Source organism: Octopus bimaculoides, chromosome 28 (assembly GCF_046866305.1).
Source record: "Octopus bimaculoides isolate indiv1 chromosome 28, ASM4686630v1, whole genome shotgun sequence".
NCBI lineage: Eukaryota > Metazoa > Mollusca > Cephalopoda > Octopoda > Octopodidae > Octopus > Octopus bimaculoides.
The window spans coordinates 9,847,001-9,874,500 of record NC_142955.1 but is presented as its reverse complement, the minus strand read 5'-3'; the positions used below and the strand labels follow the sequence as shown (position 1 = coordinate 9,874,500).

The following is a 27,500-nucleotide window of genomic DNA, read 5'->3' as shown; positions in this document are numbered from 1 at the left end:
TTGTCATGTTTTATATATTTTTAATACAAAACTATTTTAGACATATATATATATATATTTTTGTGAGGAATTTTTTTGATATTGAATTTCAAGCTATTATTTCAAAATACAGTATATATACAAAATACAGTGTGTATATATATATATATATATATATATATATATATATATATATATATATATATATATACACACACTTCTAAAAGCAAACTTCGTTTATTTACGTTCATCGTAATTTGAATTTAATATACATATATATATATATATATATATATATATATATATATGTATGTATGTATGTGTGTGTGTGTGTATGTATATATATGTATAAAGAAGGGGAACAATATTATCGTTGAAGGCGCAAAATTGCATAGATACTTTCGTTGATAAATGATGATGATTTGGCAACCTTCTGTGTCTGTTTTCTGTTTGTTTGTGCTTATATATATTATGTGATTTAACTTGTTATTTAATGGAATGCCACGCACAGTCTCTCACTTTTAAATGACAATATTAACTGTAGTAACATGTTCTTTAAAGGTATGCTTTTTTATGTCTTAATTCTTTATCTGTTTCCTCGCCTACCGTTGTTTTTCTGTTATTTGGTGCTTTCTAGCTGTTGAATTTAGCTCATATCTCAAAACAGGTCGATGCTGTTTCTGAATTCTTACGCCTTGTACTAACTTTAAATTTTATGGCCATATAATGCTATTAGAACTTTTGAACCTGCTATGTTTACTGCTGTTAATATTATCCTTTAAAAATATTCACCGCAGATGATATGAACAGTAGTGACATCGTATTTCGGTACTTTTTGGTTATCTCACCCCCATTAAAAAAATTCGGTTATCTCCCCCAACTAAAAAAAAATTGTTTAAACCCCAATAAAACAAAGAAAACAAGATAAAATTAATAAACAGGATAACTGAAAAAATTAAACATCTTATTGAATCTAATAACATTTTTATAACAAATCATATCATGCCTATTTAGGGGGCCAAAAGCCTACAATGTGTTGATATATTGAATCAAAAGGAGCTGACCCTTTTAATCCAATCTCTTGCCGCCACATAGAATCAACTTTTTAGTAGGAAAATAACCTAATTTTTATATGGGGGTGAGATAACCAAAAAGTACCTAAAAAATAACCCATCCAGTTCATTCTCTAAACCACAATGTATTATTGTGTAGACATCTGATGCAAACTTGTAGTTTCCTCCAATGAACGTAGATTAATAGAAAAATGAATTAAAAAAAACTTGCCGGTCTTTCACCCTCAAAAGTTACTAAACATTTATTCTCGTGGATATTCTTAACATAGACCAAGTGTCAACCAACCATTCTCGCATCACGCCTACTTTGACTTCTAAATGCTGACCACGAGTGGCTTATAGTTATTACGAAAAGGTACACATGAAAATTTCTTCAAGAAAAAAAGAAAACAAAAACAGGTATTGCGAAAGTTAGATTGCAATAATATTCGTGCCTTCTTATTTGTATGGATATTGTTTAAATTTGTTTAAACACCGATTACAAACTAAGCGATGGAGAGTTGAATTAATATCGATATCTGACCAACAACAACATAGGGGTTCAAATGACTAATGTTCACCAAATCTGTAATTTATTTTATATCACATATAACGATTTAACTTCAGATTTTTATAAAAAGCAGATCAACATTTCCGTTTGGAAGTATGATCCTGTGCAGAAAAACAGGGAGAGAGAAATATCTTTTTTCCTTAGTGAAAGTATCAAAATTTACCGAAATGTTTACCTAACGACTGAACTCATCGAATGAAGATGACGAAACATTCTTTGGACTTTCCGAGTCAGTGGAATCCCTGAACAATTTGGACGTGACACTGATAACAGACTGAGAATGAATGGAGAAATTACAAATGTAGACATCGTTAAAATAACTGAAGCGAAACGTAAAATATAAGATCATAAAATTGATTTAACGAGTACCATTATTAAACATTACGCTTTTTTATTTGCTGAAGTATAATGTTTTGAGGTAATCTTCCAGTTTTGAGAGGTAAAAAAGTAAATAAAAATACAAGGGAAATAACTTAACATCTTACTAGTATTATCGTACTCTCCCCCACCCACCCGTTCGCGAGCGCGCATTTTTTTCTTCATATTCATTCGCAGCAAGTTGTTTTACACCTATTATACTAATTTTTTTTATTTTTGAGCTCGGGTCAAACGATTTAGTTTGACCGTTATTGCCCTATATTGGAAGATTACCATAAGTTGTTGTGCAGCCGGTACAATGATATTCAATCACGTGTGTGATTTATATATAAACAGTTAACTTCAATCACATGTGTGATTTATTTATAAACAGTCAAGAAAAAAAAAAACACATTTCAGAGTAGTACGGTTAATACTAGTAAGACGTTAAGTTATTTCCCTTGTATTTTTATTTCCTTTTTTTTTACCTCCTTAAACTGGAAGATTACCATGTTTGGAATATATTACAATGTTACCCTAAAAAAAAACATTCGTTTTATCTACAAAATATAGGTGTAGGAGTGGCTATCTGGTCAGTAGCTTGCTTACGAACCGCATGGTTCCGGGTTCAGTCCCACTGCGTGGCACCTTGGGCAAATGTCATCTACAATAGCCTCGGGTCGACCAAAGCCTTGTGAGTGGATTTGGTAGACGGAAACTGAAGGAAGCCCGTCGTATGTATGTATATATATATATATGTTTGTGTGTCTGTGTTCATCCCCACAATATCGCTTGACAACCGATGCTTGTGTGCTTACGTCCCCGTAACATAGCGGTTCGGCAAAACTACCCGATAGAATAAGTACTAGGCTTACGAAGGATAAGTCCTGCGGTCAATTTGCTCGACTAAAGGCGGTGCTCCAGCATGGCCACAGTCAAATGACTGAAACAAGTAAAAGCGTAAAAGAGAGAAAAATGAAACTCATAAAAATATAATTCAAAGTAATAACCTTCACCACGTTACATAGAAATGTTTCTACACAATAATGACAGCAGAATTTCGTCATTAATCTAATATTGATTTATTTTCATTCTCAAACCCTAAAATTATTCTAAAAACGAGGAAAGTAATTGAAACACACGGAACATACCAATGTGAGGGACATAGATGTTTTAACACCGTTTTTAACCATGTAGACAATAATAAAGCGCGCGAGTTCTTACATTTCCACCTTTTAGAAGATAAAATATATATCAACGAAACCAGGACATATTTAAAGACTTATGTTGAAAGCAGAGAAATAATTAAATGTTCCAAGAGTATTCTATTGTGTAATAAGCATCTTTAATTTCTAGGACAGATCTAGTTTACAACTGACATTTAAGTGATCCAGTTAATTAGAGATGATTGCTAATTAACTATGAAAAGATAATACTACAGCTTTCTTCATTATGTCGATGTGAAAAATCTAAACGAAGGTTTGTTGTAAAATATAGAAAATGTGTTGTCGCTGTGATGGTCCAGTCTGAGTTGTGACTACTTGAATATTTTGTGACATCTTCATCATTGGCTCTATATTAATATGTAAGTATTATTAAAAGAAACAACATCTACATTGGTATAGGTCGTCTCCTTTTTCTACGACATCTGTTTGTTTGGTCCTTTTTTTGTAAACTTTCTTTTTTAAAATTTTAGAAAAACTTTTTTTTCGAATTTTTTCCCCCTTAAATCTACGTGGGAAAATACAGTGATTAAGAATATAGAAAATATAAACAAATTCAAATTTTAATTTCAAATTTCTTTATGAAAAACTCTGACCAAAAATCACCCAAGCCATCTCGCTCTCTAAATGTGAAAATGAACGGATGTTTTATGTGTTTCTGTTTGTGTTCTAGTAAAAGGCCTCAGGGTATATCTTTTTTTTTTTTTTTTTAATTTGAAATTTTACGAACCAATTTTTGGTGGACATTGGAATTAGACACTGAGGGAAAATGGCGGTGAAATTCTGGTTTAAGCACTTCATATATCTCCTCATAACTTATATATTTTTTCGCAATTTTCAGAAAATTTTTGTGAATTTGTTATTATACATACGGGAATTCGTACGATTATGCAAAAGAAAATTTTAAAACATTTTTTCATCTCATCCCTACTAAATCCTTAAGTTTCCACTCTTTCTCGGAAGTTTTTAAAATCATAGTTTCAAAATGCAGACAGTCCAATTCCACCCTTTGTTTCTGTTTATAATTTCAAAATCATTTTCAGATGAAAAGGTGTGTGATTTAATAGAGATTTAGCTGCAGTTTTTAGCACATCCTACGCCCGCACTGTACCTTCCTCATTTTCTATCGCTCTGACATGCATTGATGTTTTTCAATACTTTGTCCCCATAAATACATACAGGGCAATGATGATGTGCAGAGGATGGTCCATTGCTGGGTGCTGAAAAAAAAAAAAACGTTTTGTAATTCAAATTCTTACAAACCCCTCACTGCACCAAGCGAGTGTGTCTGTATTGTGTGAGAAAAATAATTTACTAACAGAAAAGTATGCTATTATTATAAACTAACAGTAATACCCATCATTGATCAGGTAATTACTGTTACTGTTTCTTGGGCCGAGAAGCTAGAAAAATTGGTATATTATATAGAATAATAGCTTTATGGAATCCAGGTGACTGTGTGATGGCACTGAGAAGGCCAAAGGTGAAGAGGAAGACTCATTTGAATAAGCTGTATACTCAAGAAGTGAAAGATTCAGTTTTGAATCTGAACCAGGGTGAGACGACAGTTACAGATTTAGGTTTACTTGTCCTGTATGTCTGTACTATATTAGAGAGAAACGTAATAATTTGAAGTAGAAAAGAGATGGGTTTCATATACGAACTTCTGTTTGTTCTTCAAGTTGCAACCCAGCAACTTTCAGTGTTTGGCCCTGAATTTTATTAATGCTTATGTAAGGGATTAAATTTGAATGGGACATTAGATGGTATAACTGGTATGCAAGGAATGAAGATGATGTCACCTTTACCACAATCAGTGAGCATATTTACCTCGGTGCAGTTCCTTATAGGTTTGTGCTCAGTGTTGTACCTTTGCATAATTTTTGTTGAGATGAAATAGGCAATAGCATAATAGGAGATATAGAAAACCCCTAATAGCTTCTCTTGAACCATTTACTTTCATTTTGGTGGACAAGCAAACGGACAGAATCTCTCTTTTGTATATATATAATCTTTTACTTATAGTGGCTGTGTGATAAGAAGCTTGCTTTCCAACCACAAAGTTCCGGGTTCAGTCTCACTGCATGACACCTTGGGCAAGTGTCTTCTCCTATAGCCTCAGACCATCCAAAATTTTGTGAGTGGATTTGCTTGACGGCAACTGAAAGAAGCCCATCGTATGTGTGTATATAAATATATATATATATGTATATATTTGAATGTCTGTCATTGTCCTCCCTCCCCCCATAGCTTGATAACCAATGTTGCTGTGTTTGTGTCCTTGTAACTTTGCACTTCAGCAAACGAGACCGATAGAATAAGTACTAGGCTTACAAAGAATAAGTCCTAAAATCACTTTGTTCGACTAAAGGTGGTGCTCCAGCATGGCCGCAATCAAACGCCTGAAATAAGTAAGAGAATAAAGGAATATACCCTTTTTTAAATCCCTATGGATAAATCCCAGCAATTATCTCAGACTCTCCAATGCCTATGTGATTGATGTGGGTTAAGTCTAATTTGAGTATCCATAAGGATTATTGGGTAGGATGAGGAATGAGAAAATTTTAATTGAAAAATATTTATTTTGCACATTTGTACGAGGTCCAGTGTGTAGAGCACAAATTCATTAAATAATTCTGAAACTGCCAACAAGCGTTATGATTAGTTACATGAGGTACATGTAACTAATCATGGGTCCAGAATCCATAATAGGCCGTGCATATGTGTGAATATTTTTAACATTGCGAACTTGGATTTCAAAAGATTTCCAAAATTAAAAAAGTCGAATTTAAAAGAAACTGTTTTTTGTTATAATCACACGAATTCCCGTGTGTAGAACACAAATTCACAAAAGTTTTCTGAAAATTACAAAAAAAAAAAGAAAATTAGTTATGAAGGGTTTTAAAGGGGTGCTTAAGCCTTTCATCCTTTTGAGATCTATAAAAATAAGTACCAGCTAAGTACTGGGGTCAATATAATTAACTATCCCCATCCCCTGATTTTCAGGCCTTGTGCCTATATTAGAAAGGATTTTTCATTATTCTTAAGGTGGGGAGCAGTTGGAATCCTTAGTCCATCAGATAAAATGCTTGACAGCATTTTTTCTCTCTCTTTGCACACCTCATTGGAGATTAGGTTTGTCTTTCACCCTTTTCAGGTTGTTAAATTGAAATGCTACTTTTAAGTTTATGCCAAAAATCTGAAACAAATAAAAGTTAAGAGAAATGTAGTAAAATGTCTAGTTTTTATATAGATATCCCCTATATTTTATATTTGTTTTCTTTTTATTTCAGAATATAGATGATGTTGCCATAAAAGAATTATTTACCTGAGATCCATCAATATTTATCATCCTTTAAAGACAGAAAGACTCTATGGAAAACATTACCATCAAATAGTTGAGGTTAACAGCAGAATTTCCTGGCTTCTCTGTCTAGAATGTGTACAAGATGATTTCATATTCAAATTAAAATTGGATTACAAAGGAGTTTGCAGTATATTCAAATATTAATCAAGATTACAGTTGATGGAAATATAGCAGAAGCAAAGAAATCTCTATATTGTAGAGAAAGAGATAAAGAATAATGGAAAATGAAATACATGAAAACAAGGTCCAATATAATACACAGTGGCAAAGAATAAATTTCCCCAATTATATTAAGAAAGTGAAAGGGAAAATATTATATCTGTGATATTTGTAAAAGGTCATTCTCTCATAAAAGTAACTTAGCAACTCACAGACGTGTTCATACAGGAGAGATGCCACATAACTGTGATATCTGTGGTAAAACATTCTCTGTAAGTAGTCAATTAACTACTCACAGACGTACTCATACAGGAGAAAAGCCATATCACTGTGTTATCTGCGGTAAATCATTCTGTACATATAGTCAATTAACTGTACACAGACGTATTCATACAGGAGAGAAACCACATAACTGTGATATTTGTGGTAATTCATTCTCTGAAAGTAGTCAGTTAACTACTCACAGACGTATTCATACAGGAGAGAAGCCATATCACTGTGATATCTGTGGTAAATCATTCTCTGGAAGTAGTCAATTAACTAGTCACAGACGTATTCATACTGGAGAGAAGCCATATCACTGTGATATTTGTGATAAATCATTCTCTGGAAGTAGTCAATTAACTAGTCACAGACGTATTCATACTGGAGAGAAGCCATATCACTGTGATATTTGTGGTAAATCATTCTCTGAAAGTAGTCACTTAACTAGTCACAGACGCATTCATACAGGAGAGAAGCCATATAACTGTGATATCTGTGGTAAATCATTCTGTACGAATAGTAAATTAACTGTACACAGATATATTCATACAGGAGAGAAACCACATAACTGTGATGTTTGTGGTAAATCATTCTCTGAAAGTAGTCAGTTAACTACTCACAGACGTATTCATACAGGAGAGAAACCATATCAATGTGATATCTGTGGTAAATCATTCTCTCGGAATGGTATGTTAGCTGTACACAAATGTATTCATACAGGAGAGAAGCCATATCACTGTGCTATCTGTGGTAAATCATTCTCTCTAAGTAGTAATTTAACTATTCACACACGTATTCATACAGGAGAGAAGCCATACCACTGTGATATCTGTGGTAAATCATTCTCTCAAAGTAGTAGCTTAACTATTCACAAACGCATTCATACAGGAGAGAAACCATATAACTGTGATATCTGTGGTAAATCATTCTCTACGAATAGTAAATTAACTGTACACAGACATATTCATACAGGAGAGAAACCACATAACTGTGATATTTGTGGTAATTCATTCTCTGAAAGTAGTCAGTTAACTACTCACAGACGTATTCATACAGGAGAGAAGCCATATCACTGTGATATCTGTGGTAAATCATTCTCTCTAAATAGTCATTTAACTACTCACACACGTATTCATACAGGAGAGAAGCCATATCACTGTGATATCTGTGGTAAATCATTCTCTATAAGTAGTGCCTTAACTAGACATAAACACATTCATACAGGAGAGAAGCCACATCACTGTGATATCTGTGGTAAATCATTCTCTGAGTGGGGTAGCTTAGCTACTCATAAACGTCTCCATACAGGAGAGAAACCATATCACTGTGATATCTGTGGTAAATCATTCTGTCGAGCTGGTCAGGTCACATCTCATAAACGTATACATACAGGAGAGAAGCCATTCCACTGTGATGTGTGTGGTAAATCATTTGCTGTCAAGTGTCATCTAAATAGACATATCAGTGTTCATCATGATGTGTGATTCTGTATCAAAAATTCAGCTTGTAGGGAAATAAAATCTAATAATTGGTATAACTGAATGTTTCTTTATGGAATTAATCTTTTTTTTTTTTTCTTTTGCTTGTTGGTCATCATCATCATCATCATCATCATTTAACATGTTTTCCATGCTGGCATGGGTTGGACAGTTTGGCTGAAAACTAGTAAGTTGGGGAGCTGGACCAAATTCCAATCTGATTTAGCAAGGTTTCTACGGCTGGATGCCCTTCCTAACACCAACCATTCCGAGAGTGTAGTGGGTGTTTTTTACGTGCCACCCAGCATGGGTTCCCTTGACCTGACACCAACATCAGCCATGTCTACAGTCTGACTTGGATTGTCAGGTTTATATAGCAGAGTGATCTTTTTAATCATTGTTTTGAAATTTTACACTGCTAAATATTTTGTCCCCAGGGCAAACAGCTCTGAAGCCCTGTCCATGCTGTCCACTCACCGGCACAATCATTTTAGTATTCACTTTTACATGTTTGCGTGGGTCCAGTGGACATCATTGAGGAAAATTTTCTACAGCTGGAAGCTCTTCCTGTTGCGAACCTACCCCTGTCTCCAAGCAAGGTAATATTTTCCATTGTGGCATTTTGTTTGTGCCTGTGTGCTGAGTTCAAATTCTGCAGAGGTTGACTTTGCCTTTCATTATTTCAGGGTCTGTAGAATAAGTTGAGCACTGGGCTGGAGGTAGAGGAATGTCAATATAATTGACTTAACCCTTTGCCTAGAGTTGCTAGCCATGTGCCAAAATTTGAAATCAATATTTCCTCTTGGTCTGACCAGGTTTTCCACAGAAAACTGGAAATGAATGACACTCGTTAACAACCACTGTGCAATGTCAAGACAAGGGGGACACACATACACACCACCACCACCACACTCATCATCATTTAATTTCTGCTTTCCATACCTGTATGGCCTAGACAGGTTGGCCAGAGCTAGGCAGCCTAGGGGCTGCACCAAGCTCTGTTGTCTGCTGTGGCATGGTTTTCATAGCTGGATGCCCTTCCTGATGTCAACTGCTTTACAGAGAGTAGCGGGTGATTTTTACATAGCACCAGCATTGTAGCAGTCACCAAGTAACTTGCGAGACAAAGATTCCTCAGCTGGAAGGGGCAGTAACATTGAAGAGATGGCTTTGTGCCAGTTGAAAAGAAGTTAAAGTATAATTGAGGGATAAAGACAGTTGTGTTGGTGTAGAGGAGATATATGGCTACCCCATTTGTAAAAGAGTGGGAGACAAAAATAGATACATCGATAGGTAAATGTATAGACAGATAGAGAGAAATGGTGAGGGAGATGTGCTGGGACATACTTTCAAGGTACAGATGTTTGGTGAGGGTGAGTGAGTATGGGGAATAGTGGGGGGGGGGATTAGACTGGAACAAGTGATGGTGAAAGAGACGAGTGACTTGGTGGGGACTGTGGTAGGCATGTGAGGGTATTGAGGGGGATAGGTAAGGGAGGTGTTAAAGCTGGAGTATAGCAGATGGGTGAGAGCCCTGGCTGAAGGGACAGAAAAGATGAAATAATGGGCAGGAAAGATAATGAAAAATGGAATTGTTTCTGGGGTTGGGGGAGGACAATAACCAAAAATTGAGGGTGTGAGGGTAGTGTAGTATGTGCCTAATTTTCTCCCAGGTAGTTAGGGTAGATGAGTAGTATGAGAAAAGTGATGAGGTATGGGGGAAATGCTTGACAAGGTGGAGGTAGGGCTGGGGCTCACATGTACAAGCATTACCAAGGGGTAGTTTTAGGATGTCATTTCTACTGTGGTGGATGGGTGTTAGCACAGCAAAGTACCAGTTATCTTGGTCCTTTCTCACCTCTATAATGCTCAGCATTTTGAGATTGACCTTCATTACTTCATCCTGTCTTCCTGGGTCTCACTTTGCCATCAGTTTCATCCCCCTTGAAGTGGTCAGTACTTCCTTATTCAGCTGTCCTCATCCATACACATCACACTCTTCTCTCTTGCACATTACATCTGATTCCCCTTAAGCCGAACTCTTCTCTTAATACACTAGCACTTTGTTGTGCATGCGCACTAACATTGCACATCCAATGACTATACTAACTTCGTTCCTCTCATGTCCTCTGCATTTAGGGCCCACATCTTACTATTATTGTTTGTTGTACACAACATCAGACAATCTTCCTTTCATTCAGAGATAGAGAGACCTTTGGTTGCCAACAGAGGTAAAAAAAACTCTCTGAATTTTTTTCCATCCTCTTCTTATTCTAGCAATTACACTTTTGGAACATCCTCCTTCACTGCTGATTAGGTCACCTAGGAAACAGAAATTATCTACAACCTCTAGAGAGCTTCCAGAGCATTTGAATACAATTAATCACCCATGTCTCCCCATATGAACACTCCTTTCTCTGTTAACCTTTCTGTGATTCTACTGCTTGTGGGTCCATAACTTGCACTGAGTACACTGTATGGAATTTCTGCCTACACCTTTGCTACATGCCAAGCATGGCCATTTACCTGAATGTGGTAAAGCCTTGTCCATTTTCTTGCTTACTAGAACTTTGGTCTTTGCTAAGTTAACTTTCAGGCTCTTTGATTCCTACACTTCTACACTGGGGATTTCTTTTCCAATTCTGTTAGAGATTCTGCCAAGAGAGTGAAATCATCAGCATATAGTAGTTTCTAGGGGCAGCCAGTATTAAATTCCTCTGTAATGGCCTAGAGGATGATGATTCTGTATAGGAGGAGGAGACTGAGAATTGAGCTCTGGTGAAGATGAGCTTCTTTTAGTTCCTTTCTCCCAAATTCGGTAGATTAGTTTTTGTTTTCATTTCCTTCAAAATATACGATCACAGTAAGAAGGACCACCCATTGTATTTGGAATGGTTACAGATGGAAAAGTTTTGATGATAGGCTTGCTCGCTCAGCGCTAACCTACAGCTAAATACTACCAGCAACAACCCAAAGAGACATATGTAGACATTGGTGCCTTCACCTCTCCAACTCAGTTCCCTCATAACTCTCTGGAAAATGAATATTTTTTAAATGTAATTTTACAGCAACACAATTTCAATGGTGATGTCAATAAAAATTTAGAAAAAATATAATGGACAACTTTCGAATAATTCTTCTCAAATGCCTCAGCTTCGTTACCATCAGTTTCCTTAACTCTTAATATTATTCATTGGTTTTATATGTTTACTAGTTTCAAAGCTACCGTATCAGGTGGCTTTTAAGCTAGCTCCTGCAGAGGGCTCTAGATGGAGTCTTGGGCCCAACAATAACGCTTCATGCATTGAGTATGTATTAAATTTGAACAATATTTTTCAAGCGGATTGCATTAATATTTAAGCTTACTTTTAAAAGGGAGTGCAAAGAGGGATAGATTATAGTGAAAGAGAGAAACCATTCTGATAGAGAAAACACTGGAAAACTTTTCATTTTGGACAATATATATTAAAGCCATTGAAAATATGGAAATTGCAAAGTAAAATGTTGCCTCTCTATGTAACTCTCTACCAGTCTGTGAGTCTGCCTTTCAATCTAACACACTCTCTTTCCCTCTGGCTCTCTCTCAGCAAAAAGCTGTCGATGTTACTGTTACTTTTCTACAGCTGAAAGGAGAGGTAGAAAGAAGAAGAGACATAAAAAGTGTTAAGCTGAAGTGAGTGAGAATGAGGGAGTGAGCAGTGACTGAAAGGAAGGTGGTATTCATTTTAATTCTTTAAATGTTTATTAGTATTTTCAGTGTAGAAAGATACATAACCACATCAAATATCAGATGTTACTTTTACTTTCCTGCAATATAATTAACTACCATATTGTATATACTGGGTCCTCAGCCAATATTGGATATTTTACTTTTCCACACTGTAATTAGATGTTACTTTTAAAGATGCTTGCATTTTTTTGTATTTCGTAGAATTTCCCAGGGTCCTGCTTATACATAATTAGGCATAACTGCAAATGTAAACCCCCTTCCACTGATTTTAGTAATTGTTACTGTGCCATTTGAAAGGTATTTGTATAAAAATTCATTAAAAATGCCCATTTTCCTGAAAGTTATTAAGGGGGAAAATGTCAGGTCGTGTGAATTTTCCAAAACTCCTCTCCCCAACCCCTCGCAAAACTTTTTTCCAAAAAATCTTTAAATACACTCAATCAACAGTATCCGTGCGATTATTTGTCATAACTTTTGTAAAAAAGTGTCCATTTTACTGGAATTTTCTGAGGCAACAAAGTCGGTGGGGCCTACGTCTGTGGTGATGCCAATATTTATTCAATAGTTATTAAAGGAAGTCACTATGTGTAAATGCTTACATTTTTTAATGTTTCCCATGAAGTTTTCATGGGTTCAGCTAGTAAAAATTGTTATCGTACAAAAAAATTCATTGCAGAAAATCACGTAAAAAAAATCGCCAAAAACAATTTCAGTAATGAAAACTTAGGAATCCTAAATTTCAGGATTGTGGGTCCAAATTCAGCCTGGAATGTTTCTAATTTACTCACGGAGGTGGCCTGATTCCAAAATGGTATAGGTTGGTCTATGGCCTCTAGGAATAAAGTTGAAAAAATGTGACACTCTGACATTTGCATTTATTATGTTAGATAAGCTTTTACATTACATAATATACACCCACAAAAATATATTTCTACAAAATATCATTTAAAATATATTTTAAAGACAGTTATGAAGAAATAGGGTGAAAATGGGCCAAAATTTCTTCAGAAAGACTTTTTTAAAAAACTTTTATCAATAGAATCGTAAGTTACACCCTCGAAAAGATTTGCTTAAGAAAAAAACTTTTGATTAAAAATTCTCTTTTTCAGAAAGTTATGAGGTAATAAAATTGAGGCACCTATCTGTAGCTACTGTAGCAAGTCAGAAAAGGCAGCAATATGACGTAATGGTTGTTTGCCCAAACAAGCATAATTGTTGGTAATCCCATTGGTTAGAGTTACTGCTCATATACGAATTCTAAACTTTTGTTAAAGAAATCTTTCATGAAATATGGTTCTTAGAATTCAGATATGAGCGGTTATAAAAACCCTGATTTTTGGGAAATTAGTGTTTGTAGGACGTTACTAAATTCCACGACACTCACTCCTTTGATATTGGCTATTTTTTATGCCATGTCTATGATAAAAATCCAACAAGACTTATTTGAATTGTTGTGAACTCTAGTAGTTAGTATGAAGGATTAGCTAGTGTGAATTTTAAGTCGTAATTCTATACGACAAAATGACTTTTACTTTCCAATTGTACTATAAATGTTAAATGTACATAAACTAATGTAGTAATTATTTTCTCTTCACGTTTTTCAACTTGTTAATGAAATTTATTTCTGCAATTATGAAACTCTGTATTTTTTCATAGCGGTTAAAAGAACACAAATTTATTTATCTTCAACATACATGCATGCATAAAATGTCAGTTAGCGTTTGAGAGTATATATTTCTCACTATGGCGTTTATGTAGCTGGAGTCAGGATTTATGTATAAATGATAACATTTATGAGTAAGTTATAAGTGACGTGTTTATCAATATATATTCCTACTTGGAAAGTAAAATATATTTATTATCTATTTCCAAATAGGAAACATATAAAAGTAGTGTTACACAAACAGTAACAAAACTGGCTATAAATCTATGTCCAATCTGGGTAGGTTAACCATTTGCCTGTTCTGTTATCACATCTGATACACAGGACATATTTCTCAGGCATACATGTATCATTTATGATACATATTCCCAATTTTTGTCTTTTTTTTCCAATTACCAGAGTAAGTTGGGACTTAGGAAAAGAAAGCTTTATAGTACTCAGAAACATATGAGACAAGGGCCAACAAAAAATCTGAAAACCAGTATAGACTTAGGAACAAAGCTAGGAAAATGTTCTGGACAAGCAAAGGGTTAAGGAAATAGGGTAAGTTTTGCCTTGTGATACTGGGGGTTAAAAAACCCCTAAAATTCTAGCAAGGAGTCAGTTGTTTATTTTATTTTATCCAACCACCGCCACCACCATGACGATGTTGACTACAGCAGAATTTAGCCTTGGAATGTACTGAGCTGGAAGAAACACTTCAAGAGAAAAGAATGAACCGCAAGTGTATGCTCTGACACTTGCCTCTATCTATATTGCTAAGCACTCCATGTCTACCTACTGGAATAAGAGTTTTGACTGTTATTTCCAGCAGGAAGACATATTTACTATGTCCTTTGATTAACTTTAATCCTTCAGCTAATTTAATGTTTTTTTTTTTTTTTTTTTTTTCAGCCTGCAATCACCTATATTATTGATTCTGTTATCATTTTTAATTGTTACACTAGATAATAATAGTCGATGATATCTTCGCAAATATTTTCTCGTGAATTTTTTTGCTCTGTATATATATACATATATATATATGTGTGTGTGTAGCTACACACACACACATACATGCATATATGTTTTATATATATATATATATATATGTATGTGTGTGTACTAGCAGAAGCACCCAGCATAGCCTAGGAATGAAATTTTTCGTTATATACTGGAAGAAAAATGCAAAATATGTTGTATGAAAGGAGATAAATTCTACCACATATGTTTGAGCAAGAATTACCCTTTCATACAACCATTTATGTGAATTATAATTGTTACTTAAGTCTGGAAATACCCTGTTCTTCAATTCAGCTGAAGAATTCACCATGATAGCAATATGAGCCAAACTGATATCACCATTCCATCAATTGGTACTTTCCTATTTCCTAAATGGAGGAGCCAGGTTGAAAACTGTTTTGCACATTGGTCCCCATGTAATAAAGGTCGCACATTAGTATTGAAGGAGAATTTCAGTACTTTATTCTATAGGTGTGAAGACTTACTGCTTGCTTTTATTTCATCAGATCTTGTTTGTTTTGAAATGACTGGTAATATCTGTCTGAAGTCTCCTGATAAAACTAATGTAACTCCTCCCATAGATTTATTGTTGCCTCTGATGTCCTGTAGGGTCTTACTCAGAGCTTCCATTGCACCTCTATGCGATATGGTGCATTCATCCCAAATGATAAGGTGACATTGGCACAACACTTCGAGTGAACCTGAATCTTTGTTTATGTTACAAACTGGGCTGTCATTTGTGACCAGGTTTAGTGGTAATTTAAAGACAGAACGAGCTGTTTGTCCTCCTGGGCAGCAAAACCAGATAATGGTACAACAACTGCAATTCCCTTTTGTTACCTTATCTTGAAGAGAAGCAATGTTACAAATGTTTTAGCTGTGCCACCAGGAGCATCAAGAAAGAAAATTCATCTGCTTTTTTCTGGCGATTGTGAAACACCGTACGCACGCACACAGATACATATACATGCAGTATCAGGCATCAGATGAAATGGACGTGTGTGTGTGTATGAGAGAGAGAGAGTGAGAGTGAAGAGATGTGTTGTAATGTATACATACATACATAAATAAATTGGCATATGTCTTTGTTGTATGTATGAGTGCTTGTGTGTGTGAGAGAGAGAGAGAGAGAGTGTCACTTAGACACAACTATGACGTCATGCTGCTTGCTTAAGTCTTATAACCACCGCACAAGTTTTTCAATTAATTATATTATCTATAACAGATTACCGTATAGTGGCCATCGTTGATATTTCAAGCACGTGTTATTAGATGGAAAAACAGTTAGTATTGAATTACTATAAAACATTTTCATGTACAAATATATTACTTATTCAGTGTTCACCTTTTGTGGTGGAAGCATGTGATATGGTACAAAACACGTGTGTTATGAAAAAAGAAAATTTTCATTTTTGTTTTTACACTGAGAGGAAAAGCAACATATAAAATTTCGTTTTTTTCCTCTAGTTTTCGTACTGTCGTGAAGTCTGTCAGTGGTCGGTGGAGACAAAATTGCATACGGACCAATCCATTGGCGGCCCAGGACTTACACTCGAAATTCGGCAAAACGAAATATCACCATAGAAGATTTGTCGAAGGACAGTGGGTGTTTGGAGGCATATGTAGTGAAAGCCGGCAAACCTTTCTTGTTTTGCCGAATAACAAGCGGGATAGGGCCACAGTGGAACCAATAATTCAGCAGCACATTAAACCTGGCACAATAGTGATAAGTGACTGCTAGAAAGCATACGACAGTCTTGAAGCTTTCGGTTTCCAGCATCTCACTGTTAATAACAGCTACAACTTCGTGTATTCTCTCACCGGAGCCCACACAAACACCATCGAAAGTCTGTGGTGGCAAATCAAACTCCAAATGAGTGAGACACACATGCGGCATGCAAACCTCACCAGCCATCTGTGTGAATATATGTGGAGGTATGCAGACAAGGGAGATCTGTTCCAAGCATTCATGCAGAATGCTGGTGAACTTTACAAATCGCAGAGATAGGTAAGAATATTAATTTTATACTGTCATTTCACTTTCTTCCACAGTTTTGCTGTGCGGGAAACATGCGGCGCAAACGAACGGGGTTGGGGTACTATTCAAGAAGAGTGGTCCCGGCGCGCACTCGCACTAGCGAGTCGTGACTAGTCGATCCTACGACTACCTAGCGCGAGTGCGCATAAATAGTTGTGACACCAAAATACACACTGGAAGGACGTAAAACGTTTTAAGAGTAAGATGGGGAAGATTCAACAAAAAAAAAAATATTTACTTTGTTTAGGATCGACTAGTCACGACTAGCTAGCGCGGATAAGCGAGTATGCGACCACTCTTCTTGAATTGTACCCGAGGTGGGGTGGGGGAAGACTGTCGGAAAATTCACAAAATCCGATTTTTCTCTCATAACTTTCAGGGAAACATTTCCCAACAATTTTCTCTATAATCGTAATCAATGCCGTTTGAAAGGTGTTTCTGTAAAATTTCATTGAAAAATATCCTTTTCACACGATCCGGTTCTTTCTGGAGCTCCTTTAGAAAGGCACCTCTCCAAGAAAATGAAATGCAGTTTTGAAAAAAAGTTATGAAAATGGAATATATAAACAAAATAAATGATTTCTGCAAAAAATTAGAAAGATTCATCCATTTTTTAAATATTTTATACTAAATAAAACAAACGAAAAATGGGCACTCGCAAATATAATAAACAAATATGTCAGACGATACAAAGGGAGGTAATTTGCTTTTACCAATCAAGTATTATTAATGATACGAGGGGCCAAATAGCCACTAAGTTACATGTTCTATACAGGGTTGCCAACTTAGCATATTTTATGCTAGATCTAGCATTTTTTTTCAGCATTTAGCAGAAAATTTTTGAATCTAGCATGAGCAGGGAAAATAAACTTTTATTTAGCATTTTTCTCTGATCATGACATTTCCGCAATGGTTACTCCTTTAACTTCTTTTTCCTCCTTTTCTACTTCCGTTAATATATCTTACAGCCAAATTTTAGCACTATCGGCTATTGTTGAATTTTTCTTTCACTTGAAACTGCAAATGAAAGTTTATTGAGTTATGAATTTTTCCTGTTGCCCACCCCCGTCTGGTGGGAGGAGGGGGAGAAGATAACTCATGTCAGCACCTGAACTCACTACACAATAATGTAAATATATTGCAAAGAATGAAAGGCAAGACTTCCTTTTGTACCCCCCCCACCAAAAAAAAACACCCCTCGGTTACGGAGAATACAAATCTGCAAAAAAAAACTGGCAAAAATCGGCATTTTGAAATTATCAGCCCCCCCCCCCAAATCCTTCATTTTAAACTATGCGGAAAAATACGGAGATTATGATTCTGAAAAAATTTACAAAATTTTTTCTGGTTAGGGTTCGGGTTGTAAGGGAAACTGTGAACAGGCTCGCGTTGGCTGGACGAAGCTGCTGAAGTGGTCGCTGGCTGCTGCTGCTGTCGTGTGGTACACGAAACAGTTCTCAAAGAGAAACTGGACCGAGACGAATTATTGGGTATGAGTTAAAGCTATTTATAACAAACTATGGGCTCCCGATGCCTTTAGAATTTTACTCTATCACGTGACCTTATTAGGGGCCGTGATTGGTCAGTTTGCGTTCTGGCGGGAAAGGTTCGAAGAAGTTGCCGATTCGAATAATAATCAGTCACGTGATGACAAGGAATGGGTTCTCTACTACGCTCGCATTTATTTATATTTAAATGAGAAGGTTGTATGTAATGGCGATAGTAGTTTGTATCTAATGGCGATAGGTAGTTTCACTACAGGGTTACGGAAAAAAGGGGAAAATGAAGAAATTGGGGCGGGGGAAGGAGTAAGGGGTGCAAAAATGTCAAAATTCCGGTTTTTGCCAGTTTTCCGGAAACTCTGTATCCGAAAAGGTGGGTTTTTGGCAAAAAAAATTAATTAAAAAAACCCAGCAATTTGCGAGAAAATGGGGTGAGGGACAGGACGGGAGGAAGTCTTTCTGAATGAAAGCATGGAAATTCGTCCTAACAATGCTCTATTCTGTAGTGATGAGTTTTTATCATGACTGGTTAACTGATTTACTTTCAGTTTGACTGTAGACAGAAAAAGTTCTAAGTCTTTTCTGTTGCTCTCACAGTTTTTAAAATTAAGTGAAACTTTTCTAATTTGGTATATTGATGTAATTTTTCACATTGAATCTGATTTTGCTATTCAGTAGCACAAAACCCTTTTTTTGGTCTGGAAAGTGGGGTGGGGTGGAATATTTGGAAATTTCCCCCTGCCTTCCTTCGGAAGTACACCCACACGATTTTTACTAAGAAAAAATGAAACTTGGATTTTTTTGTGTTGAATGAAGTACCCTGACCTCTTAATGTGCTGCAAACACATTTTTTTTTTATTGGAAAAGAGGAGGTGGGTAGGAAACTGGACCCCCTTCCCATCCCAGAATCATTGGAAATTTTTTTTTTCTTTTCGTTAAATGAATTATGGTGACCTCGTAATATGCCATAAAACCCTTTTTTGGTCCGGAAAATGGGGTGGAGTGGGAGTGGAACCTTCGGAACCCCGCCTCTATTTTCAAATATTTTTTACTGTTTCTTTCTTTACCCATATTTTTGGATAACATTTTGCAGAAATGCATTTTCAAGAGATTGTGGATTATGTTAGATTGAAAATTCAAAGAAGTTTGAAATGATTAAGTGAAAATGCAGAAGTTATAGAAGTTGGTGGTAACAAAGCCTGTGGAGAGATAAAGAATGATAAATAATTCAACTGAAAAAAAACACGTTAGAGTTTGTGTCTGTATGTGTGTGACACAAGTAAAAGTATATTAAAACAAAATATCGTTTTTTATACCGCTTAAAATCACTGAATATAACATATATAATAATCCCAGATTGCAGAATATATTTGAAAGACAAATCCACTTTCCCTTTGTAATTTTTGGCATTGAAGTCGGGTAACTAATGCATTTCATTTTTGTGTGGAGAGGGGAAGAGAGAGAGAGAGAGAAAGAGAGAATGAGTGAGTGAGTGAGTGACAAAGTTTACCTAAACTTTCAATGGTATAACAATATATTATATATATATCATGATTATCTATATCATCATCATCATCATCAGCGTTTAAAATCTGCTTTCCCTACTGACCTGGGTAGGACGGTTTGACTGAGGACTGGCAAGCCAGGAGGCTGCAGCAGGCTCCAATCTATTCTGGCAAGTTTTCTACATCTGGATGCCCTTCCTAACACCAACCACTCTCCGAGAGTGTAGTGGGTACTTTTTAAGTGCCACCAGCATGGGGGCCCAGTCAGGTGGCACTGGCATCGACCACGCTTGAATGGTCACTGGCACTGGGATCTTTTCCATTTTCACTTGTTTATAATTTGAGAGGTTCACATAATTCTAATATATACACCCATTACTACAAATCTTTGTCAATGTTTTAAGATGTAAACAGCGATTCAATGTGCTGTGCCTTTCACCAAGCTATAAAATAGATAATCTCATTGTTCGATTGGGGTTTTGTCTACCTTATTCTATAACGTCAACATTCTGTATTTACTTACATTTTTATCTTTTAATTCCTATTTTGTCAAAATAAAGCAGTACTGCAGTTGTAACATGGAATGTGTGTGTGTGTATATAACAAGACGGAAATAAAATTGTTTATTCATTCACATATTCATTTGCATTATACTCAAATTTTGTTTACACACACCTTTCTTTAAATTTTTTTTGCAATGCAGTAACTGAGCTTGAAATCTTTGGATCTTACTAAAGGTAGGATTGGAGAATGAAGTGCTAAATTTAAATTGTTTACGTAATATATTTGTCTCAGGGAATCCTGGCTTTAACAAATAAATCATCATCATCATAGTTTTAATATCTACTTTCCCATGCTTGCAGGGGTCAGACAAGAAATGGCTTTAACACTCAGCTTGATTTCTCTAGTGATTTCTGTTACTCAGCAATAGAGTATTTTTCTATATCAAGCATAAAAGACAAAAATACTGCTAGGTTTTCTATGGTTAGATGCCCTTCCAGATGTCAACACTCACCTGTTTCCAAGCAAGAGAATAATCTAGTCTATTGACCATTGAACAGCCTGGTCATGGTTACAAAGAGAACTGGAAACAAAACTACTCTGTTTATGAACACAGGCTTTTGTTTTCAATTAGTGAGTACATGTGAAGATGAGGGTAATACAGATTCAGTCGCTCACACACACACTCATTCCTACATGTCTTTGAGGAGCTTCAGTTTCTCTCTACCAGTTGTGGCTGTTGAAGAGGACACCCTCAAACAATGTCCATGCTTGTTTACATTACAAACAGGCATAATGCTGTGTAACAAATTAAAAACATTTCTTTGTCTTTGGTCAGTAAGTGTTATTTCCTATTTGCTCCAATCTAGAAATCAAAGGAAATGACTACTATTCCCTTCACACTTTGCTTTTTGTAACCTGGACATCAATGTTTTGAAACTGACCAGTTTCCTATTACATTTCAGATTCAGTGCTGAGTTGCTGAAGCAGAAATGTCATTATAACAAATATTCTGCTCAGTATCATAGATTAGCTTGTCAGTTGCTGGACCTTAACCACTTAAATGTGTTCCTTAGTGGCTGACAACATGTGCATCTCATAGACAAACTAAGACTGTTGTTTAGCCCCAGGTCAGCATGATTGAGCAGGTCTTACAGATGCATATTTAAATGCCAATTATGAAAACCATAACTATTTTTGTGAGAATTTTATAATAAAAAAGTGAGGAAACTTTAAAGAAATATCAGTTTTACTGTGTGATATCTTTTTCTTTTACAGTTTTGTTGACTGAACATTTCATTACAACCTGTAGGAAAAGGACTCAACTGAAATGTCTGCTACCAATCATTTATAGTTCCTCAATAGTTTTCAACCTATATTGCTTCCATTAGTCCATTCAGTTTCTTAATGTAGTCATTGAAGTCTTTGTCAACAACAATATGTGTGCCATACAATCCAGTTTGTAAAAAACATTCCAGTAATAAATAGAAAGTATACCAACAGCATTGCATATTTGCTATAGATGTAATGAGAGGTGCCCATGATATCAAAGACAAGAAATTGAACCATAATTGATTATACCTACAAACATTGTTTAACTTTTAAGAATTCCTCTAAAATTAATATGGAGGATATTTATCACTCTGACATTTCTAACACAACTGCTTTTGCCAATATAGATACAGTTACACAGACTGATAGAAATGAGAAACTTGTAGACAAAAATGTTCCTGAATATCACTGTGAAAGTTGTAAGAAGATATTTTCTTCAGAACATGAAGTCTTCATGCACAAAGAAATACATAGTAAGAAAATGCCCCATCATTGTGATGCATGTGAGAAAGCTTTTGTCAGTAACAATGCTTTGAGAAAACACAAAAGAATTCACGCTGGAGAAAAACAGTTTTACTGTGAAATTTGTGAGAAATATTTTCTCAACAACAGTGATTTAACAAAACACAAACGAATCCACACTGGAGAGAAACGTTTTAATTGTGAAATTTGTGGGAAGTCTTTTGTCTCTAATAGAAATTTAGCAAATCATAAAGTAATACACACTGGAGAAAAAGCATATCATTGTGAAATATGTGAGAAAATGTTCTCTCAGGAAGCTTACCTTGCTCTCCACATTCAAAGACACACTGGGGAAAAACCGTATCATTGTGAAATATGTGGGAAACACTATGTTTCTAACAGTGATTTATACAAACACAAAAGAATACATACTGGAGAAAAACCTTACAACTGTGAAATATGTGGGAAACCTTTTGCTGATAATTCTAGTCTTGTTGTTCACAAACGTACTCACACAGGAGAGAAACCGTATCATTGTGAAATTTGTGGGAAATCATTCTCAGATAATTCTAGCCGTGTAGTTCATAAAAGAATCCACACTGGTGAGAGACCCCACCATTGTGAATTATGCGGGAAGTCGTTTATGTATAGCAGTGACTTAACAAAACACAAAAGTTGTCACACTGGAGAAAGTGTGTGTTATTGTGAAATATGTGGAAAATCATTCTCTGTGAATTCGAGTCTTGTTGTTCACAAACGTAGTCACATTGGAGAGAAACCGTATCACTGTGAAATATGTGGCAAACTATTCACCACTAATAGTGACTTAACAAAACATAGAAGAACCCACACTGGAGAGAAACCCTATCATTGTGAAATGTGTGGAAAATCTTTTTCAGTTAATTCTAGTCTTGTAGTTCACAAACGTAGTCACACTGGAGAGAAGCCCTACCATTGTGAAATATGTGGAAAATTGTTTGCTACCAACAGTGCTTTAAAGATACACAAAAGAATACACTCTAAAGAAAAACCTTATCACTGTGACATCTGTGGCAAATCTTTTGTCTCGAGCAGTGACCTAACAAAACACAAAAGGATTCACACTTGAGGGAAGCCTTATAACTGTGAAGCATAAGAAATCCTTCCCTCACAAATCAATATTCATTGTCCATCAACAAATAGGCATTAATGCAAAAGGATTCACACTGGAGAGAAGCCTTTTAACTGTGAAGCATGAGAAATGCTACCCTCACAAATCTATATTCATTATTCATGTATTCATATGGGAGAGATGACATATCCCTGTGATATCTGTGGTGAATCATTCTTTCAAAATAGTGTCTCAATTACATACCAACATTTTCATACATGAAAGCTGCTATACCACTGTGATATCTCTGGTTAATAGTTATCATAAAAGAGTCCCTAAAGTTCACATATATTTGTACAGAGAAGCAGCATCAATGTCAAAAGTAATTCTCTGAAACAATGTCTTGTATGACTATAAATATATTTACATTGGAAAGAAAAAATAGCAGTGTGGCAACAACCCCCCAAGACTACATCACCACCACCACCACCATCATCATTTAGCTTCCATTTTCTGTACTGGCATGGGTTAGACAGTTTGACTGGAACTGGTAAGCCAGAGAGCTGTACCAGGTTCCAAATCTGATTTGGCTTGGTTTCTATCACTGTATGCCTTTCCTGATGCCAACCCCTCCAAAGTGTGTACTGGGCATTCATACAAAAGGAAAACCAGATCATTGTGATATCTGTGGTGAATCATTCTCCCTAATCAAACATAAATGTGTTTATACAAGAGAGAAACTCTACTTCTATGGTATATTATTTGTTTGAAAAGACTCACCTAATTAAACATGTATGTATTTGTACAGCTCCCAAAACCAGATCATTGTCATCTGTCACAAATCATCATCATCATTTGTTGTTGCTTTTTATGCTGGCATGGGTTAGATGGTTTAACTGGAACTGGCAAATGACAGCAATCTGATTTGGCAAGGTTTCTATGACTGGATGATATTCCTAATGCCAACCACTCCGGAAAAATGCATTTTAACTAAATTAAGCATATTCATACCAAAGTGAAGCCATCTAACTGTGATACCTGTAGTATATCATTCTCAAGGTGGTTAATTAATTATACATAAATGAATTCATACAAGAGAGAGAGAGAGATACTGCATCAGTTATTTTTTTTTATAAATCATTCTCTCTCAAAAAAAAAAACAAAAAAAACTTGAGAAGCCATTTAGGTATTCATACAGAAGAGTTCGTGTATCAGAGTTGAAATTCAAGTTGTAGTAAAGACAGCATCTTATAACTTATAAAATTGAAGTGGTAAGTTGGGCTTTCATTTGATAAAATAAGAAGGGTGCGATAGTGTGAGGGGAAACATAGTGGCATAGAGAGTGTGACTGATATCAAGGAAGGGGAGGACAGAGTTGTGTAAGCGACAAATATGGAGTGGCAGTGGGGTAGTAATGTTAATACAGTTGTCATTCAGAGATACATATGTGCATGCTTTCAGTCTCTGTTTCTCACTCTCTTTCTCTCTGTCTCTCACTCTCTATCTGTTTGTCTCTCTAACACACACAAATCTATAGACAAGTATTTGACAACATTTAAACCAAAATTATCCGAAAATAACCAAAGTATTCCTTTTTTCCATTTATGAACAGACGATAAAGAAGTCGTCATCTGTTAAATACTTTGAATTAATTCACTTTTCTTTTCATGAAGGTGACATTTCAAGTCAACATTGAAGGTGAAGTACCTTATTAATTTTGTTTTTATTATTTACAAAATTATAATCACTCCTTCATCTGTCACAAAGTTAGAAAGACATTTCTAAAGGAGAAATTGCTCTCATTTAATATTTTATCCCTTTTGGTGTTGTAATTTTCCATCACTTTCTGTTCCCAAAACCATCTAAAGATTAAACTGAAGGTGAAGTTCCTTACTGAATTTATTGAAAAATATTCAACAATTACATTAATTTATTAATTCATCCGTTTAATAAAGTCATGGATGATGGTAACTCTGTTCAGAGCTGTGTCACTCTTGCTCAAAAACAACAGAAATTACCAAACTCTTCGGGAAGAGTCTGTATGATACATATGCAATAATTGGAAGTATTTTCAATCTTTTATTTCTGATAGTACAATGCAGGAATACCAAGCATACATGAGTAGGGGTATAGAAGGAAATGAAATATCACAAGATAGTAAAAAAGACAAAAGAATGAGAATTCAAACACTTAATATGAAAATTGTGGAAGAAAGTAAAAACCATCAGAAAGTTAAGTTGCAAAAAAATATGAGGGAATATGAGAGGAGGACAAGAGAGCAAGAAAGTAATAAAGATAGGGAAATAAGATTGCAGAGAAAGAAGGAAAATTATAGAAATAAAAAAAGACAAAGAAGTACAATTGCAAAAAAGAAGAGAAAAATGTAAAATAAATAGAAAATGAAAGTGAAAGCAACCAAAAAGGAGAAAGCTTTCCAGAGAAATCAGCAGAAAAAGTATGGATGATTTCAACGGCAAGGTGTAGCATTTAATTATGATCCTAATCGTAATTATGCACCTGAAAAAATTGTCTCCCTGGGCCCTATGTGAAAAGTGTGGTGCTAGGAAGTGGAACAAGGAATCATTAGGTGTGTGTTGTTCTAAAGGTAAGGTCCTTTTACCAATAATTGAGCCATCAGAACTTATAAAACATCTTTTGGGTACCACTTCAGAATCAAGACACTTTCCTAAAAAAACTATTTGAGCATACAATTGTGCTTTTCAACTGACATCATTTTGGGGCAAAAATTAAGTGAATTTATGCCAACTTTTAAAGTGTAAGGACAAATTTATCACAAAATTGGCTCTCTTAAGCCTTTACAGAATAAAGATCCACAATTTTTACAAATATATTTTATAGGTGACGTTCAAAAGGAAGCACAGTGTTGCAACAAGAATTGTCCAGGTTCAAGATTAGAACTTATTTTTAAGCTGCAAGAAATGCTTCATGAAAAGAATTCTTATGTGAGAAGCTTTCAGTATGTTTTAGAATGTACTTCAACTGCAAACTTTCAAGTTGTCATCAACCCCAACAAAAGACCGGCAGGAGAACATGTCCGTTGACTCAATGTTCCTGAGTGTAATAAAGTGGCAATTATTATGGTTGGAGAACAACATGGTAAATGAGATATTTTTCTGAAATATTGTGACAATAGCATCACGTTCAGAAATGAAATTCATCGTTCATATGATGCATTATAATATCCCTTGTTAACAGAGAAGATGGATACTATTTTGGTATAAAAGTTGGAGGAATCACTTCCAAAAGAACTGTATCCTGTATGAATTGTTATGATTATCAGTTAATGATTTGAATTTGTTTAATCATCTTCACTATTGCCAAGATCTTATTCACCAGTATGTTGTTGACATGTATACCAAAATAGAGTCAGAGAAGTTGTGCTTCATGAAAATGCACCAAAAAGAACTATGTTCAGAATCGTATGTGCATATATGAGATAGCATTAACAATGATATTGCTGGGACAGGGCTTGGACAACTTTGTATTTTCCCCTTTTGTTTTACAGGAAGCCCAAGATATATACACGAGAGGACACAAGATGCCATGACTTACATGCGTAATAATGGACATAATGATGGATAGCCATCATACAGAAGAAGGGCACCACAAGATGGAGGTTTTGGAACAAAAATTGGTCACCATACAATTGGTAATCAGTGGATAGTGCTTTACTGCCCTCCTTTGTCTAAGACATTCAAAGAATACATAAATGTAGAATATTGTTATTCTATAAAGTCAATGAAGTACATTTATAAATATGTTAATAAGGGTTCTAATGCTGGTGAAAAAGATCTTGGCATGTTTACCCTTCAACAACAGACATTTCAAGAAGAGGTGACACACTTCCAAATGGGGCGATATATTTGTAGCAATGAGGCCTTCTGAAGAATATTTGACTTCCTACTCACGAACCATGTCCTCCAGAGAAACAACTCTCTGTTCATTTAGAGAATAAGCAAAGAATATATTTCACAACAGAAACTGCTGCTCAGCAATCCCTAGCTCCAAGAGAAACTACATTAACAGCATTTTTCAAACTTTGTCAGAAAGAATCTTTCGCTAAAACCCTGTTGTACTCTCAATTACTGTCATATTATACATGGAACAACAAACAATGGACTCACAGAAAAAGTGGCACTGAGGTTGGTGGTTATCCTGATATCCGATTTGACAATGTTCGGGGAAGAGTTTGTTCTGTGCATCC

At 35.4% G+C, this 27,500-nt stretch overlaps 2 protein-coding genes and 1 long non-coding RNA gene across 4 annotated transcripts in view; 2 read left to right on the top strand and 1 right to left on the bottom strand.

The window, feature by feature from the left end:
• Positions 1-3,140: 3,140 nt before the first annotated feature.
• LOC106868858 (uncharacterized) lies at positions 3,141-8,514 on the top strand. The gene is made up of 2 exons (XM_014914301.3): positions 3,141-3,544; positions 6,476-8,514. The coding sequence occupies exon 2, from the start codon at positions 6,942-6,944 to the stop codon at positions 8,454-8,456; it is 1,515 nt and encodes a 504-aa protein (XP_014769787.2). The 5' UTR covers positions 3,141-3,544; positions 6,476-6,941; the 3' UTR covers positions 8,457-8,514.
• Positions 8,515-12,169: 3,655 nt separating this feature from the next.
• Positions 12,170-15,855, bottom strand: LOC128251057 (uncharacterized). The gene is made up of 2 exons (XR_016238864.1): positions 15,331-15,855; positions 12,170-13,012 (listed from the first exon to the last, which is right to left on the bottom strand). It is a non-coding gene; the product is annotated as an uncharacterized LOC128251057 (long non-coding RNA).
• Positions 15,856-15,986: 131 nt separating this feature from the next.
• LOC128251056 (uncharacterized) overlaps positions 15,987-27,500 on the top strand; it is a 40,534-nt gene continuing 29,020 nt past the window's right edge. The window contains exons 1-2 of one of the 2 annotated variants that reach the window (XM_052977379.2): positions 15,987-16,853; positions 21,670-27,500. The exon at positions 21,670-27,500 is cut by the window's right edge and continues 1,795 nt beyond it. In XM_052977379.2, the coding sequence (XP_052833339.1) occupies positions 22,016-23,293 (1,278 nt within the window). In that variant the 5' untranslated portion in view covers positions 15,987-16,853; positions 21,670-22,015 and the 3' untranslated portion in view covers positions 23,294-27,500. The remainder of the gene's footprint in view (positions 16,854-21,669) is intronic. The other variant, XR_016238863.1, reaches the window with a different exon arrangement.

Coding starts and splice junctions, on each gene's coding strand:
- LOC106868858 (XM_014914301.3), top strand. CDS start 6,942: ATGCCACATAACTGTGATATCTGTGGTAAAACATTCTCTGTAAGTAGT.